This window comes from Pelecanus crispus, chromosome 7, assembly GCF_030463565.1.
Source record: "Pelecanus crispus isolate bPelCri1 chromosome 7, bPelCri1.pri, whole genome shotgun sequence".
NCBI classification, from domain to species: domain Eukaryota; kingdom Metazoa; phylum Chordata; class Aves; order Pelecaniformes; family Pelecanidae; genus Pelecanus; species Pelecanus crispus.
Genome location: NC_134649.1, coordinates 38,270,369 through 38,289,506, shown reverse-complemented (window position 1 = coordinate 38,289,506; position 19,138 = coordinate 38,270,369). Strand labels below are relative to the sequence as shown.

Here is a 19,138-nt window from a genome sequence, read left to right as displayed (position 1 = left end):
GGGTGGCTTGAGCAGGGACATGTCTGAAAATGTTCCGGGCTTAGGAAAATATAAACAAGCCTTGATGTTACATTTAGCTGTGCTGAGGGATCTGACCATCTCTCCTAAAGCAACAGGAAAACATGCACAGCAGGAAGCAAACCTTTGATGGTCAGAACCTTTAAATGATGCTTTAAAAGAAAAATGTATACCTATGTGTAAGAATGACATAATCTTTCCACCGACTATATAAAACTAGATGTTTTAGGGGAAGGAGTAGTGTTTAATTCCCCAAACACTGAAAGTGAAATTAAATATAAACAAAGTGAATCTGCTGATTGATTTTTCTTCCATTCCCCAGCTCCAACAAATGTGTCCAGTAAATAAACAGCATAAATAATAACAACAGCTGGCTTTTGTACAACACCCCTCATTCACAAAAACCAAAATGCTTTACAAAGGGTGCAACTAGGCTTGTTGTAGAGTCATATAACACAGAGATGAATGGGACCTCAAGAGGTCCTCTGATCCACTACCCTGTCCCAAGCAAGGATCAATCCTTCCTCCCACTGCCAAGTAAACTGAAACACAAGAGGTAAAAAGCCTTGCCCATGGCAAGACAGCATGCCAGAGGCACACAGCATGAGGCAAAACCTGATCAGCAATCAGTAGGAGTTTAACAGCAGAGTCAAAACGTCACTGTGGGTTCCCTGAGCTCCAGCCCTGTGCTACATGCATGGGGCCACAGTGAACCTGGAAAGAAAAAGTCAATTTTTTAAAAAGCTTTCTGTCCTAATGAACTTGTGGGAAGCTAATCATGTCAGAGAGATGATCTGTGCATTTTCAGGACAACCTGGGTTGAGATGCTTGGCGCTCCTTGCTAAAATCATTTGCAGAGGGCCAGAGGATGACTGAATACTGATCGCTTGAATATCCTTTTAATAAAATTGAGATTATGAATTCTGCACAGAATACAGTTTTTAATACTCCAAATATTGTAGACTAGCTCTCACACAAAATTGAAAAAATGAAGAAAAAGCTTAACCATTAAGTCAGCTAGATGTTATCTCTACACCAATTTAATTACTTACTGCTTCCTCATCACTCCTCATGCCTTTAGCCCAGCAAATTAAGCCACTGCAGATTTCTGGAATTTGACAGTTGAATTTGAAACCTCACTGAGATCATTTTGAAAAATAAAAAATATGTTGAAAAATTACAAAAATGAGCTCATCTTCCCAGCTGGTGAACTAGCTAACCTGCTGACACCTACAGCAAATTAAACCAACTTTCTGTTCTAAAAAAAGGCCAAAGATTTAAGTTTTATTCCCTCACTCCTCAAGCTTCAAGCTTGATCAAGGAAGAAAGAAAACATACAGAGCAAGCCCTTTTTATCACAGGTCAGATAGATGGCTGAAAAAGATCAGTAATCTTTGTTGCCTACCGAATCTATAGCAGTTTGTACATTTTCTCCTTACGCATCTATACACGATACTGGAGCAAACGATTACTACCCTATTACCACTGAACGTTTGGCTTTAGCCCAGTTGTCAATATTTTCCTTCCTTTTTATTTTTTTCTCTCGCTTTTCTTTCTTTTAACGGATTGCTGTTGAGATAATTTACTTGTAGCTGAAGAGCAGAGAATAACTAATGCATCACTTAGTGGATTTTTAAAAAAAATCTCTCTTCAAACATCAAGCACTCTTCAACCACCAAAACCTCAAGGGATAACTTACTTTCTCTGGCAACTTTCCTCTAGGACCCAATTTATATCACTTGCCTGGATGATTACACCCTATTTTAGATGGGGAAACAAAAGCACAGAGAAATTAAGGTCCAATTCTGTAAATCACTGTTCATTGCGTCACTGCCTAATGACTGTTTTGACCATGTGTTTTGCCTGTTCTCTGCTCCTCATAGACTTCTTTATTCTGTTTTCTGACACTAAATTTTCTAGGTCTAGCAAGCTGCCTTTGCCATCACTTAGTGAGGGAGGATTCAGAGGCTCCCATCATCAAGTGAGTGCCTGCCAAGCAGAAATTAAGATAGCTCCTGGCTGGAGAGCAAGTGTCTGTCATGCAGAAGGGGAGTCTCTTTCCTTCCAGTGGAAGCAGTCATGAAGTTTGGTGTTACTCAAGGTCTTGGGACCTTGAAAACAGCTGTATGGTTGCTACTGCAGAAATAATGAATCCCTTTGGTCACAAACATCTTGCATCTGTCTAGGAGAAACAAACACATCCCCAAGTAGAGCACGCTCCAAGACTCATCCCCTCTCCTGTTCCTAGCTGTTTGTTGACAACCCATAGGAGTGTGCTTGGAGGCAGGCAGATGTGACTGGAGTGCTCTGGCCACCAGGACTGCTTCCACTGGCTGCTCCCTGCCTGTCCCCAAAGCCACAGCTTGGTACCACTGTCTGGACAGCTTTGAGACACTTTCCTGACACCACCACCCAGTAACTGCTGCAGGTCTGGTTGCTTTAGATATCTGTAGTTAGGACTAGCCAAGGTTGGTATTTGGGATTGTTGTACCAGTATTTCTCTTCCAGTTAACATGAGTGAGATTTTACTGGTCTTCAAGAAGAAACCCTAGGAGAGATATAGTTTTAATGATGTCAAAAAACTTTACCGTCGTGCTGCTAATTTCCTCCCTATAGGATAATGAGCCATACTGATACAGTGCCAGAATGTCTGTACTGGTAGAGTCAGGACAGGGATGTATGGGTATAGTTAAGGATATAGCTGGGGTGTGATGAGGTAAGGGACCTGCCTAAGCATATCTTAAGCAATCTCGTGGGCAGGATGCAGTACCATCTCCTTGGATACTTAGGAGAGTCAGCCCTTTGCTACCAGGGTTGTGTCACATCTCTTAGATAAGGGACAATAGAAGGTCGTTAAACACCGATGACTTCCATTCAAGTGGAAGCACATTAGGTCAATGGCACGCCTGAACCTAGGGAAGGCAGCTCAGCCAAATGTGTCCACAGGGACAGCTCTTAGAACAATGCAATTTCCCTAGAAGAACAAAGAGATCAGATGTTCACCCTGGCTCTGAAAAGCACAAAGTCACAGCAGCTTGAAGGGAACTTGGAAGGAAACACAGACCAACTCCTCTGCAACAGGCATCTAGAAAAAATACCCTGTTCTAGCCAGTACAACTATACCAGCCAACTCCTGTTGTAGTTCATGGTAATCTAAAAGAGCTGCTGTGTGTTCCCAAGTGATGTTCAAGAGTGCTGAAGAAATTGAGGCAAGGAACTGTGTGCAGCTGGTTTTATTATTTTGTCTAAACCTACACATTTCTTGTGCTAGTGAAGTAAAGTGCTCCTGCATCTGGAACCCTGATAAAGTTCATGAGTTTGTCTGCTTCAATTATTACATTGCTGTCAACAAACAACAGGTTTAGAGTTCTCCCAGTTTGATGAGCTGAAGAAAACTTATGCAACAGAGTCTGAGAGTAGAGCCAGTGCAGGATCTGCTCAGGATAAAGAGACCTTGAGGGACAGGCAGTGCTCTAACTGCTGAGTGACCAGCTAGGGAATCCATCAGGGTCATGGTACAAAGCCAGTACTGATCATCACACTTGTAATCCCATTAAAAGGAAATGAACTATTTGCATGAGAGAAGAAAGGTTTGCTTAGCCTTCAGTCTCTGACAGAATCATGAGCAGAAATTGACTTTTACAACACAATCTCAAGACCATTTTTCTTCTTTTCTCCTATTTCTACCTCTACCTCTGATATTCACCGTGTTGGACAGCACCATTTCCAAGAGTTCATCAGGTGGCACGCTGAGAACCAACACTGATTTTGCTTCCTTTGCTATTGCCTCAGGACCAGGATGAAATTTTACTCCTCAGATTCGTAACAGAGAACTCCTAAAGTCACCTTGTTCCCATACACCAATGTAACAAATTTTCACACTTATGCTCAGAAGCCCATCCTAACAGTGCAATGAGCAAAAGGGACAGTTTCATTACAATTGTTATTCCCTTTGTTATTTGCCTTTTTCCTTGGGTTCTGTGGAATAAAAGGCAGACTTTCTTCTGTTGAACATTCCTGTGGGGACTGAAAAAAATGATCCTACTAAAAAAGCCTGTTGGAAGTGTCTACAGCAAAAAACAAAGCTGGCAGAGTCCCTCTTACGTGAAGCTGGTTTGCTAATTTGCCCATCCTCTGGAAATGGGTAAGAAATCATAAAAGGATGCCTCCATTCAGAGTGAACAGGACAGTCACATGGAGCAAAGAGAACATAGGTATTAAAGGAATGCATACATGGCTGATGAATAGAAGGGAGGCTTTAGAAACTCAGGCAATAGCAATACAGCAAGCAAAGCCTGGAATGTTCATTCGACAATGATAATTGTTATTTCCCCTTCGCACTGTGTATGATGTGATCAGACACACAGAGGGAGCTGAATTCATCCTACGACAAACTGTTCTGACATAAGTCACTTTGCACCATACAAATTTGGCCCTTGTGCATTAGTTTGAAGTTGACCTCATTAGTACAAACAAAAGTGTTCAAGGGTGACACTGAAGTAGAAATTCCTCTAAGTATTTCTAGAGACTAACACCACACAGTATAATTAAAGACATTATAATTAGTGACTTGATTCTCTTTGCTTTGACTTCACTTCAGTTTATTTATTTATTCATTCATTTTGGAAGGGTCTGAAAGTCAAATTCAACTTTGTCATCTGCTCATGCTGGGAGCTGTGCTGTTCTTCTGGAAATACCATGGAAATGCTGGTAATGAGGTGCCAAAACCAGCAAGCAATATTCACAATTTAAGGGCCAGTTCAAATATAAAGGCAGTTTGTATTTCTGCACCACAGGTACTTCTGCACAGTCCTTGGGGAAGAGAGAAATATTTTCTCCTTATTGGCTTGGCCTTTCATTGCTAACAAGTCAGAATGAATGACAGGCATTTTTCAAAGAGTAAAACAAACAAAAAAGTAAATAGAAAAGGGGGTGTGTTTTGTTTGTTTAATTTTGTATTTTTAATCACACTTGTCAGGTGTAGAACTGAAAGAACTCCTATAAACGCTCTTTACTCAGACAACTGCAACTCTGTTCTTTTAAACAATGGTCACAATGTCTAAAGTTAAGCCAACCCATTTTAGTGTACATTAACAATCGACCAGGAACACATCTGTGACCCACACGTGGCTCAGCTTCAGGCAGCCTCCTCAGGCAGACCACTTCAGTTGCTGGCAACCGTCTAAGTGCGCCTAGAGACCACTACGTGGAGAGAGACACAAGCATCATGCTAACTAGCCGGATAACAATTTCCGTTTGATAGATGAGGAAGCTCAGATACAAGGATTTTCAAAAGCATCCTCTAACTACAAGTGCCTCAAGCTTCAAGTGTCCAACCAAGAGTGGCTGACCTACAGGGAGAGAGTTGAGCATCACTTTGTCTGTCTGAAGTCAATGGTGGCTGCAGGCTATTAGCACCTTTGAAAAAAAATTACTCTGGGTCAATAAATCTCACAGGGTTTATTTGAGGTCAAGCAGAGGGGCTGGAAGTGCCCCAGAACAAACTGTTTGTGTTTATCTAGGCGGTGACAGGAACAGCTGATACATCCAGAAAAGGCTATGGGGATACAGAACAGAGAGGAAAAGATGGTCATCTCTGAACTTCTCCAGGCCCTTTAGGGGCCTCAAAGGAAATGTCTTGACTTCTCCTCCCAACTTTCCTTCCCCTTCCTCATCCCATCTCTATTCTTAGCAGCTTTGTCTGAGAGCTTGGAACAGAGCATGGTTGCTTAATTCCTCACCTCCTATTACTTCATATTTTGACTTGGACCACTCAGGGTGGTGGCAGAGGTTTTAACCTTGCATGGAGCTATTGTTCTTGTTTACATAAAGACTGCTTTCCCATTATGTAGGATTTACTTGGCTACTGGGGCACGCTATAGGCATGAGATCAATCTGGTTTGGTACCATCGATTTGCTTTCTCCAGACATCACTAACATGATTCTGAAGATGCCCTGCCTTGCCCAGATCTTAAGCTTTGCAGTCACTAGTGAGTGCTCAGGGCCAAAGAGTTTTCATGCTCCACAAATCCTGCTGTTGGCACGATATGTGAAAACGACACCAGAACATACTGCTTTTTCTTCCCTGCTGCATTCAACAAGACCACTTAATTACATCTTAAGATGAAACTGGCTCAACAAGTTGGGCTCCTGGCTCCAGTCACACCTGCATTGCTACAAGCAGACAGCAATAGATGACGACACCCAATCTCCAGCTCTGCTGTTGGGAGTGACTTCCCACCCAAAGAACAAGTGGAAAACACTGTCGCCCGCTTTCCTTAGTCCCATTACCACCTACTCTATCTACCCCATCTAATCATTATGACATCTGAGTGCCTTTGTGTGTCAGCTTCCTGTGAAGTAATCACCTAAATCCCCCTTCAAAACAAAGCAGACCCTGCTGAGGAACTCACAATAGGTGCCTTTCACTCGCAGGACAACCTTGGCCTCTGTGGCACTTATAACAAAGCTTCCATATGTGCACCAGTATGGGCTGATCAGTCAGAACCACACCACACAGGATCAGAGCCTGGATGTTTGTGAACATGAAGCAAAAGAGCCTTACAAAATTTCCCCATCTTCCTGACAAATCATTTAAAAAAAAAAAAAAAATGCTACAGCACATTAGTCTGCCACAGCCTTTATCCACCTTTGTGGGTCTGTTTGAGGAGATAAAAGAGAAGCACCAGCTCCGAGGAGCAATGTCTGTTGGTCGGCCCCACTCTCAGAGACTGCCTAGCCATTGTTTGCTCTTCAACCCCAGGCTAGGGCTACTTTTTAATTTTTTCCTTTGGCAGATATCCCATTTTTTCCCCTCCCTGGGGGAGGGATCAAGGATGATAAGTTCTATTCTAACAGAAGACAAGTCAATGATAACCTTTGGGCATCTGCAGTGAAGAGGTATTTCTATAGCCCTAGCTGGGATTAGATGCATAAAGGATCAATGAAAGATCCCACCGTTTGATGGTTATAGCATCATTCATTAGCGTTAAGATTTGAACCTGAATCAACAATTGAGTTAGAAGATTGAAAGAATCGCCTTCAGTATTTGAAATAGAATAAATTGTAACAGGCCTGTAGAAGTCCCCTGAGGTGCCTCTCTTTCTCTCCCTATACATATATATATAGATCACTTCTGCTGAACATTTAAAATTAGATGAAAGTTGCTGAGCTTCTACATATGAAGCAGAAAAAGCTGAGCTACTTATGAGAAGTGAGAGGGGGGGAAAAAAAAGTATTTTTGGTTTGCCTATCAAAGCACTTCAAGAGCATTCTTGACTGCAGAATCCAGGCACTAACTTGTTATTCAGTCACTTACCATCTCTCTCATACACAACAATGCAAAAAGAGCTAATAATAAACAGTACGCCCCCTCATATGCAAACACACAAATGCAAACACACACACACACGCATACACCTAGGAACCGCTTGTAAGTGAGCAATGCTGATCCCATCCACTTTTGTTGTCACAAAACTAGGGCAAGCTCGTTCTCAATTAACTGCTTGGTGCACAGAGCCCTAAAAAAAAATTAACTACCCAGAGGACTTAGACACCAAGTTTTAACTCTCAGCTCTTTATCATCCTTTCATTTCTGGATCAAAGACCCATCCACTCACTACTAATTTGCTAAGAAATTAAACATGAAAAAAGAAAGCAATTCCACAACTGGGTGAAGAACGTTGTGGGCAGTTAATGACTAATTAGCATTATAATACAAGACAGCCTGGTTTCACAGTAGAAGCTTGTTTTGATAGCATTTTTTTTTCTGTAGAAGAAATCTTCAGGTTGGTGCAAAGACTATGTAAAGCATCAGTGCCAAAAACTTTCCTCCTTGTTTCGGAAAGGCAGCAAGTAGAAGCAACTATAAAATGCTCTGTGGACCTGGTGATCTTAAACCAAGACCCATGTCCTACAGCCCAACCAGTGCAATGGAGCTATAGGGGGGTGGCTGCACCATCCTCCCCTCTGGGGACAGCGTACTTTGGTGCTTGCCCACCTCCTGGCTCTATGTTATTCCCATTGCCCCTTAGTTTGGCAGGCATAAAACCCAGGGGCAGCTAACTTGGACCCGTATCCATCTCCCAGCGCAGCTGCAGGCTGGTTTGGACACAGGATGATGTCTAACCTGTTGTTGGGTGGTCAAGGAAAAAGTTTAACTCCCTACTACAGCTTGAACAACTTTTTCCTGTGACTGTTTTCTAGCTGTATAAAATCAACATAGCTTTTCCTGTTGGCATGCAGAAAAAGAAAACAATAAAACAATATCTAGATTTTTATGAAGTAGCTATCTATATAACTAGTGGCAGCATATGCCAAGCCCGCAGATACTGGGAGGAAGAAGAAAGATCATAACTATAGGAGGAACAGAGATAGCTTTCTATAGCAGATCATAATCACCACACAATCAGCATAGAAAGCTATTACAGTAAAGAGATTATTTAAATTATGACAAAAACATTAGAGAAATTTCTCTATCCGGTTCCTTGTCCCTGTTTATTACCAAGGTCAGTTTTGAAATCACAGTTGCCAGTAAGAGCTCCCTAAATCATTTACTAACTATAAATAATTAAAAAAAAAACCAACAAAGAACAGTCAAAAATCAATGGAGTCAAACTATGTTCTGCCTGTTGCCCTGAGATTTCGGCTACTACTGTTGAAACTGAAGTCAAATGCTGATGTTTAATTTGCTGACACTGAGAAAATCAGAAAGAGTAGACATCCCAAAGCCTGTATCCCATCCCTCCCTGATTGCCTGCGTTATTAGTTTGCAAATAGTTGTTTATTGCCGATAGATATCAGCCACCTGCATGTGCCACTCGGTAGCACACTGAACTGCCAGCCAAGCCAGCTGTGTATGAATTGAACAGTTTGTTGAACAGAATGTTTTACATCTGTAAGGCTGACTTGAGTGAGTAAAGGTTTGGAGAATACAGTCTTTACAGTAGGGACTCTCTCAGATGAGAGAAACCTCTCTTAGTGGTTCTGTAAAGCTCCATGCACACAGCCTTGTAATGCCAGTCAAGCTATAAATAATAATTACACGAATAGAGTCTTATTTACTGATAGTAAAAAAGGACATTTGCTTCAAAGTGCTCACCTGGGAGTTGCTGCAGGCTTCCAATACCTGCAGAAGAGATGCTGCCCATCAGCATTGACGATATGGGGCAGGTCCTTGTATGGGATGTTTTGAGGACTCCGCTTTGGCGAACTTTCCTCTGGCATTCTGGAAGAATGACCTGCAAGGTGTTGGAAGAAACAAGACATGCTTTAAAACAGGTGAAGGCAAGATAGAGGCTGATGGGCTCGGTAGCCACGGACATTCAAGAAAGTCCGTCAGTAAGGCAAGCACTACTGACGGAAGTCTCCCTCCAAAACCCCAGCCAAAAAGCCCCCAAAATCTTTACTGCTTTAAAACAGAAATGTAGCATTCTGTGTTCAGAAGAGGCTCACATTTTGGGGGAGGGCATTGGAGAGGGGGAAGGAGGGAAGCGCAATCCACCATCACTACTTCGTTACAGCTTTCTCTCCCCCACTTCTCCCATCTGTGTTTATTTTGCATCATTTTGTGAAACGGATCCTAAAAAGAATATTTTAGCTGCAATCAAGTGCAGATTGTGCAGCAACCGCTACAGATATGAAAAGACAGCTGCATAAAAGATTTATCTCTGCCTTAACATCTCCAAAGAACAGCAGAGGGTACGCAGCAGAGGTATCTGCCACCGTGTCATCATTAGGATCTTCTCTGACATCTCAAACGGGAAGGTGGCAGCGGTGCGGGTTGAAACATCTCCAGGAGCATTTGCAACAAACCTGTTTTCATCCTGTGCGAGGGTTTGCATTCTAGTGAGGAGCCGGCATCGCAAGTCAAACGCAAGGAGGTAAGGCTTTTTGCATCTCGCCGCGGAGATGCATTCACACTCCGCCAGCCACGCAGCCCCCACGGTCCCCGGTGGGTGCCCGGCGGGTCCCTCCCGGGCAGCTCCGGCGCTCCGGGCGGGCTGCGCGGGGCTCGCCGCAGCTCCTCTTCCCGGCTCGCTCGCTCTTTGAGGGAAGTCGGTTGGGTAATTCACCACTTCTTGTTCATCACTTTTTTTTTTTTTTTTTTTTCCTCCCCTCTCTTCCCCTTCTCAAACAAATTGCGTGTGTGGGCTGAAGTGGCAGTGGTGGGAGGGGAGGTGGGGAAGGGTGGGGGAGAGGGAGGGCTGACGAGCGGGAAAGCTGCAGTCCACTTTCCAGAAGCTGCTGCACACACATCAAAGGCACCTTGAACACATGCAGCTGGAGCAGCTCAGAAAGTTCCTGCCGCTGCAGGTTGTTTGCAACTTTAGTTCCTTCCTGGCACTTACTGTTCGGAGGCCACGGCGACGGGGGGAGGCGAGGGAGGGGGGGAGACCTTTTTTCCTCAAAGCGATCCCCGCTGCGAAGCCATCTCGCGTGTAAGCGCAACTTCTCCAGCCCCTCGCTGCCAGGCGGGGAGCGGGAGGGAGGGGAGAGGAGGGAGGAGGAGGAGGAGGAGGAGGGATCCAAGCACCGACGCGATCCCAGGTCGCAAGCCCCGCACACGCATCCTCCCCGCTTCCCCCGACGGGAGAAGCCGGAGCCGGGCGGCTCCGCGCACGCTGCGCGCCGGCGGCTCCCGGAGGCAGCGGCGGAAGGGTGGGCGCGCGGGCGCGCGGGCGGTGCCGCCCCCCCGGCTGCGCTGGGCCGGGCCGGGCCGGGCCGGGAGGCTGGGGCGGCGGGCAGGGCAGGGGAGCGGAGCGGAGCGGAGGAGCCCCCCCCCCCCCCCGGTGCCCCCCGAACCGCTCGGCCGCGGGGAGGGGGGGAGAAAGCGGCGCCCCCCTCCCAACGGCGCTGGCGGCGCGGGGCCGCCCGGCCCGCGGGTGGGGCCTCACCGGCTGAGCCTCCGCCCGCCGCCCCGGGGGCTTCGCACGGCGGCGGGGGCGGCCGGAGCTGCCACGGCCCGGGCCGGCTGACAAGCCCAAGCCCCCGGGCTCCCGCCGCAGGAGCGGCCGCTCAGCTGCCGGCCAGCGGGCTCCGGTGGCCACGAGTGACCGCCGGGGAGCGTGGATGGCTTTTATGAGCCGCATCCCGGGGGCGGGGGGGGGGGGGGGGGGGGACTCCGCAGCCGTGCTGCCTCCTGGGCGTCCCCGGGCTGAGCCGTTCTGGGCAGTTCCAAATCCAAACTTCGCCGCTCGCCTTTAGATGTGCGGCTCTTCGGGCTCTGGAGCCACGCCGGGAAGATCGAGTCTTTCAGACAGTAGTTCAGAGGAACACCCCAGCACCCTCGCTCGTGGCAAAGAAAATTTATAAATATAGTATACAATTTATACACACGTAATCTTATAGTGCACCTAATCACCGTAGATTAGATGCAATACGTACGTTGCAACTGTGTAAGGTGAGATCTGTTTGATGGTATATGATACTTGCTCACAAAAATTGTGACAGCAAGGTTCCCCGAAGTTAAAATAGCTTCCCAGCCTTAAGGCATCCCGATGCTGAGTTTTGTCATTTAATACTGCTAAGTGCTTAGAATTTATTGAGCACTTTTAAATTGTTTGTATTAATGGCACAGATTTAGGCCTTTTAAGTTTCATCAGGATACAATTACAAACTTTAATTTTTACATGCCTACATATACTTAGAGGTCTCAGGCCTTTTTAAGAAGAGGCAGCTATTAATATTTTTTAAAGCTAGGCCGCATGCTCACTGAGTCCAAACCTGGGAACAAAGGCTGAGGAAAGGAAAGAAATATATGCTAACAATAATAACAATGAATGTCAAACCTCAGAGATGACCCATATAAAAATAAAAAAGAAATCAAACCGAGAATTTTTCCTCTTCCAGTGTCATTTATATTAAATGCCCGGGGGGGGGGGGGGGGAGTTATAAAAGGCAAAAGCAAAATTACATATTCCTGTAACTGCTATTGTTTGGAAAAAAAACCCAAACCAACATTTATGGTTGTTTATAATGAGCGAGATTTAGGTCAGATGGGGTCTTAACCAGAGCTGTGGAAGCTGTACTTGGAGGTGTCCAATTTGCTAGGCCAGATACTGTCTAAGCACGGATGGGTGGAATTAGAGCTATCACAAGCCAGCTCCAGAGTTGGAAGGAGCAAGGGCATATGTATTTATTTAAAGGATACAGATCAGATAATAACGAGATTAAGAAGCAAGGAAAGAAGCCTCTTCCCCTGCTCACACAGTTTATCTGCCAGGAACACTTTACTGCTTCCCTACAGCCATCCGTGAAACCTGATGCCAGGAATAGGCTCCTCTCCCGCTGTGGCGCTGGGAATATCCGAGTTCCCAGGGCCGCAGAGAGGTGGGGGGAGACAAGGAAAAAATCTCTTCCTAAAATTCAGGATAAAAATAGCATCTCAAAGAAAATGACCTTTGTTGGGACACCAGGGCGAGATCCTGACTTTGAGAGCCTGTCCTGGTCAGTCCAGATATATGATTCCCTTGATACCCCGTTAACCTCCGTGTAGCTAATATTGGAGGCAGCAGGACTGTGGTCCAACCTACACTCTCTGCCAGGCCCGGATTCTCACCGTTGCACAGGAGTGGAGGATCAGCCGACCTCTCCTTCCCTTCTCCCCACCTTCCCTGAGCCCCCAGGAATTTGGGGACATTTCTTCTCATAGGTAGCACACCCTCCCCCATCTTGTGATAACATCATAAAAATGAATGAGAAGCAACTGCTGACTAGTTACCTCATTATTTTATGGCGTTTACGCCATGAATGAAAAGCCACCTGAGAAAACTGGATTGGGTCTGAAGAATTCACCTGGCTGATATCTAAACAATATACAGGGCTTTAGCAGAGCAATTATCGCATACCAGCTCCCTGCGAGAAATCAAAGGGATGTCTGAGCGTGCAATATTTATGAGACTGTAACATCTTCTCTTGTCTCTGTGGAGTGAAATACATTTTGGAAGTACAGTTTTAGCTAAATCAACTTAATAAAAAACGGAAATACACTTGGTGAAATCTTTATGCTAACTCAGTAATTGCTTAAGCCTTGTAGGGAAAGGTGTTTGGTTTATTAAAGGCTGAGCCCCGCTTAGTTTAAGTGTCTCCATTGACTCCCAAGGTACCCACAGGAGTATAGAGAAAAGGATTATGCCCTCAAATAAGGTAAATTTCAGGAAAAGAATCAATTGCTGGAATGACAGAGAAAACACATACAGTGAAAACTTCTTATCACAGCAAGGGGAGAGGGAGAAAGGGCCAGAGAGAAGAGAAGGGAGGGAGTAGGATGGATGGATGGAAGACAGCATGGCAGGCTGGCATGTAATTCTGATGGTGGGGTAAGGGAAGGAGTTAGGATTTGCTTTGTCGTTAGGCTTGCTTTCACAAAATGAATTTTGAATGGATCATACCCTGCTGGCATGTAAAGGTAAATAGACTTTATGAGATCCTTCTGCTCTGGTTGACAATACCACACTCTTAAATTGCAAAGGAGTATTTTTGTTTGAGAAGTGGATTTGATGGGGTGCGGGTGCTAAACCATTTGGGATTCTGCTCACCAGGACACAAAGAGAACTTTTGCTGACAAGAAGGAGGAAAAAATAATAGAGAAGGAGAACTCAATAATAACAAATCTAAGAAGTATGTAGTTACGGAAGAATCTGCTCCAACATAAAAATGCTTGAAGCTACAGCAGTCAGGGAGCAGCTGCAGAGAGCAACAGACAGCGCAAGCAAGAGAGCACATGGGAAACAATGGGAGATGGAGCATGAAGAGGAAAAATCAAGTGAAAAGCAAAGCAGCCAGTGCCACTAAAGCTGTCAGTTTAGAGTCATTATTTTGGATTTGCCCTTCTCTTTGGCTTTTATTTTTTAATTTATCCCTAGCCAGAGTCCAGGCATTCAGCTTTACTTATTTGTGTAATCTGCCTTTGCTTGCCCATTGGTATTCCTGAGTAAGACATGTACAGGGATGAGACAGGAATGGGGGCTGGGATAAACTGCTTTTGTTTTCCTGTAAAATATCTATTTGAATGCCTTGCAGCCAAAAAATAAACTTGGTGTCAGGCAAATTGGATTGAGGAAGAAAATGTTAAAGGACAATATTTTATTGATCAGGTGAAGATTAACAATATCAGGAGAAATTGTAACTAGCTTGGCATTGGTCTGCAATTCTGCAGTCTCATGTACCTCTTCGCAAATTAGTGCCAAATGAAACGGAGAAATGTTGAAGGGTTAGTGCAGGGATATCTGAGTATGACAGAAATTGTTTGCAGGCTTCCACTGATTTGTTGCCCATCAGTAATTTCACTTTCCCTAATCAGTGGGAATAGAATTATTAGATTAAGCTACAAACGGTTTAATACCCCTAGATGCAAACTACAGTCAAGTAATAAAGTATTTTTACCATGTAAATGAAAATAGTTAGTGGGAAAATAGTCCTAATTTTTTTGTAGGTAATAAAAATTCTGCAAATCATGCTGTCATTAGAAGTCGTTTACAAAGCTGTGGCTGCAAACAGTAGCTATATGAGCGAAGCGATCAGTATCTTGCCTGTGCTCCTTATTTGACAGGACCAAAAATACACACTTAAAAATACACTCTTTGAATATAGGTTTCAGTCCTTTAAACTGATGTATAGAAGATGACCCATCCTACATGGATGCTAATTTGAGAGCTGGTTGTTTTTAATTACAGAAGCAGTACCCTTTTTTGGGGGGAGTTTGTTTCAGTTTTTTTTAATTAAAAAACCCACAAGAATATTAATGCCATATTCTAAGGCATTCTTAGTATGAAGTACACAAAAGGCATCCTCCAAAGGTAGGAAATTCAAAATGAAAGATCGAAATTCTGCCCTAAAGTTTTGTCTGTAGAGGGGAAGTTGAGAGAGTTACACTAGCAACTCTCTTACTTGAGAATAACTCTGCCTTGGGAATAAATATGGTTTTTATAAAAGTCCGGAGTTGTGTGACCTTAGCAGTGTCCCACCAAGGGAGCTGATCCACACTGCGTGCTGCAAAAGCAGCTCGCTGGTGGATACTCTCAGGTGCACAAGCCCCTGGTTCATAGAAATTGCAGTTAAGTATTGCGGGTCTCGGCACTAGAGGGCACAGCCACAGCTTCTCTGTGCCCTGCGAGCCTGGGGACACGCCAGCCCTACCAAATCCCCCTTCCTCTGAACTATTATTTTTTTCTTAAAAAATAATTTTCCCCTGTATCATGAGAAGGTTTTCTTCAAACATTTGTCTCTCTTTATCTCTGCGGCTCAGTATTGGTTTCTAAATAAAAGTTTCCGGTGCTGGTATATAGTTAGTCCAATTTTCCTTCCAGAGTTACTCACACCACGAGAATAAACTTCAGTGGTTTATACCCTGGACAACCACATTGCTGCAGCACTTGAAGGGAAATCCTGTCCTTGTCGCTGTCAGGACAGACAGATTAACGAGTCTTTTATGGGATGGCATTTCCTATTTTACTGCGATATGACTGTATGCAGCCGTATTAATACTGATAAAATGTTGGTCACCTCGGTAGAAACAGGGTTTTTATGGCAGAATACATAATTAAAAGGTATCTTAAAGGAAAAGGTTCTAAGCTTTGAATTTTAATATGCATAAAAATCAGAATAAGACAACATTATACATTTTCTCCGGATGGAATTATGGTCTCAATTTTGAGAAGTACCTGACCATTCCTTTTCTCATTTCTATGACTAGGGATGACTGCATAATCCACTTTACAAACCCAGCATCATTGTATCGGGACTAAGTAATACAGCCAAAAGATACAGCTATTCTGTCATGGTTAGAGTGGTGCTTTATTTTGGTAGCCAAACTGGAAGCATTGACTGGAGAAGAGTTATTATTGTGCCGCCTGGTTTTCTTGCTGCTTTGCAATTGACAAAGCATCATTTATCATGCTTTGCATTCCAATTTTTCTTTGCATGTTTTCCAGCTCATCATAACATAATTATGTTTCTGTTTCTTCCAGCCAGGGGCCGATACTTTCTTTTACTAAGACAACAGCTGCACTGCACAACCTTGATGAATCCCCATAAGGGTAAAATGTGTCTGTGCTGCTTGTTTCTGCCTTGGCAACCCAAATGTTCAAGCTCTTTTTTATGACAAATGCTGTTCTAAAATGCACCCAACCCCGATGCTTTCATAGCATTTCTCAAAATGAGGTTTTATATTGTAATTTAGACTTGAAATATTAAACATCCTGTCTGGTTTGTGATTTTAAAGGCTTCTTTTGTAACATTTCTTTTTATAGTGTTTATAGGTTCATAAACACCAAGGTGGAATTTTGGTGGGCAATAGTTACTGATGTGCAATTTATTTTTTGAGCTAAATTGATTTTATGTGTGAAAATCAGCACAATCTGGAGGTCTGCTTTATGCCCCTAAAAGGCATCTTAAGGGAGCTTTTGTGGTACAGGTGCATCATTTCCTTACTTGGCCTCAGCTGGTCCAGCCACACTGCAACGTAAAGGTAATTATACCAACATGGTCTATGAAGTGCATTAACTGCTAGTAATGGAAAATGTCGTAAAAGACGCACAGTATTTTTATTATTACTTACTGAGATTTTTTTTTTAACTCTAATTTAGTACTTTGAACCTGAGATTTCCAAGTACTTCGGAAAGAAAGGATAAAATTTTTATTTTATGGGGGGAAATCAAAGCAGAGAAAAGTAGGGCTCAATGCTGGAGGCAAACTGAGGGCGGAATCCATTCTTAATGCTCCTGATTCTGTTTACTCAGTTATACCATTATTAACTCCCACCTCATCTCAAAATCTAACCATCAGAGTACTGTGAACAACTGAAGCAGTAACATTTTCCCTCATTAAAGATTACCCAGACTTGCAAGTATAAGGAATATTGTGTCCGGGACAAACCCACAGCCTGGATAACCACATTCTTCAGGGCAAAAATTTCCCTCCAATTTTGCTTTCTGTGCTAATTTCCTGGATGTTATTACTGCCGCCACCATCATTTGAAGATTGGTTGTATTTATATATAAAAATTACAATAATTCTGTACATGGAGGCAAGAGTTTTAACTCATATGGTCAGTCCTATTTACACCAATGTGTGCCGTGATCTAAGGATACTTTGGGATATTGGAGCATAAGAGTGTGTGTAGCAATGTTTTAGTTCTGTCCACCACATGGGTTACTGATGTAATTGCCTGGAAGTCTCTTAGATGTTGCTGAAGACTGTACCTGCCCAGCCGGGGCTAACTTCATCTTCTGTCCATGAATGGTGAATATAATTCTGCTGTTGCTAGAAAAGGTAGCAGGCTTGTTTTGGATATACAATGAACATATGGCTCATGAGAAGGGCTTGCCTTGTGCTGTTTCTTCCTTATAACCCCATGGCAAATTCTGGCAGATTCCGCTCAGATATACTGTAGCTTTTTTTCTCGCTTATCTTTGGTTTCTTTACTCAGTCCACTCACACATGTTCAGTGTAAGATGTGCATTTTCCTTCTGATTCATGTACAGTAATTACTTCCTAACATCTGCCTAACAGATTTTGTAAGAAAAGTAACTGCAAATATTAAGAAAAAATTAATGTATGAAATCTTTGAAATCTCTATTACTGGGGCTTGTTATCCACAGCTGACTGGATTCATTCCCAGCCAGGAAGCTGGTTCAGCAAAACAGCTGCATTAGTTATTTAATGGAGGCTTGATTCTGCTCTTGCTCACACTGATGTAAAGCAGGAGTAGTACTAGGGAAAATAAAGAATATCCCTAGTGTGAGATGCATGTTGGAGAAAAAGTAAGCATTATGGCATGGAACAACAAGAGAATTCTAGCAGATACTCTGCCATCCTGGCATAGGTGTTAGGCAGTATCTTCATGTCTTACAAAAACCTCATACCAAATACACTGCTCGCTCCTGGGAGCATTCTCCTGTATATATACTCTGGTAGCACCAAGTGGCAAACAAAGTAAGGCCCAGTTGTGCTCCGTGTTGCACCCTAATACCATGAAGTCACATGTGACTTATTCTGTACTAAGCACCACATTCATTACTGTTTGTATCTGGTTCATAATTGTTCCCTCTCAGTTATTTAATTTTTACAGTATCTGCTACAATTTACTTCATACGTTCTAGTGCAGGAAAACACACTCACTGGTTTTCCTCCTAGGCTGAATTAATGCATGTAATAACTAACCCAGAAGCACACTTTGAGAAAGGGGATGTCAAATGAGGAGCATTGCAGTGAAAAGGGAGACAAAGCATCCATAAGCAAAGTATTTCCTATATAAGGTGACAATGCTATATCTCAGGACAGCAAAGGATTGTTACCAGAGCCGCATGTGCTTTAGAGATGGACATCTTCAATCCTCAAGGCCTTTAACACCCTTTGTATTTGATCTTATTGTAAATTAGCAGCATGTGCTGTTAATAACATCAAAAGTTACCATATCTGAGAGTTCACCCCCCAACCCTCATCCTGTTTCCGCCAACACAAGATACGTATTATACTTGGCTACAGTCATTGACTCTCATGTAGCAAAGGTATCTGTGGGCTTGTTTGTGCTTTGGAGTCACGAGCATCTGCAGTTGCTGTGGGCTGATAATGTCAGTTCCGATTCCTGTTACGGACCTGTCGGTGGAGCTTCCTGAACTCCTGCCCATAGGAACCTGCCAGTTCACAGTACTATGTTTTGATACCTGCATGTGTTGATTATTTCTACTTGTTGACTTTTCCTACCACATTACTGAATCTTCTCTGGAGTTACAGTAACTTTTTAAATGGAAATCTGAGGTTTGGAGATGCTATCCTTTCAGGCAGAAGAGGAAACGCTCAGCTCCTGGGTGTAGATATCTGCATGAAACTCCATCATTCCCAGACCTCTGGAGGTTTTGAGGAAGAGGATAGCAGAGGGAAGACATCAACATTCCGCACCTGAGCCAGAGAGCACAAAGCATCTCTTCCGCTCCCGTGCTGTGAAATGTGTGTGAGACATGCTGAGCAACGTGTGTGTCCTCAGTCCCATCCCGAGACCCGTGCCCAGCACCTCAGCACCTGCAGGGATGGGATTACAGCAGCATCTACGCTTTGGTTTAAAACAGTGATAGACTCCTAGCCTTTGATTTTGTGGGTCTCAGTCTGAAATGAGACAGGG

At 43.7% G+C, this 19,138-nt stretch overlaps 1 protein-coding gene across 2 annotated transcripts in view; it reads right to left on the bottom strand.

The window, feature by feature from the left end:
* Positions 1–9,841, bottom strand: part of MGLL (monoglyceride lipase) — a 65,216-nt gene extending 55,375 nt beyond the window's left edge. The window contains exons 1-2 of one of the 2 annotated variants that reach the window (XM_075714332.1): positions 9,832–9,841; positions 9,119–9,257 (exon numbers count right to left, since the gene is read on the bottom strand). In XM_075714332.1, the coding sequence (XP_075570447.1) occupies positions 9,119–9,257; positions 9,832–9,841 (149 nt within the window). Of the gene's footprint in view, positions 1–9,118; positions 9,258–9,831 lie in introns of those variants that run through there. The other variant, XM_075714333.1, reaches the window with a different exon arrangement.
* Between the last annotated feature and the right edge of the window lie 9,297 nt (positions 9,842–19,138).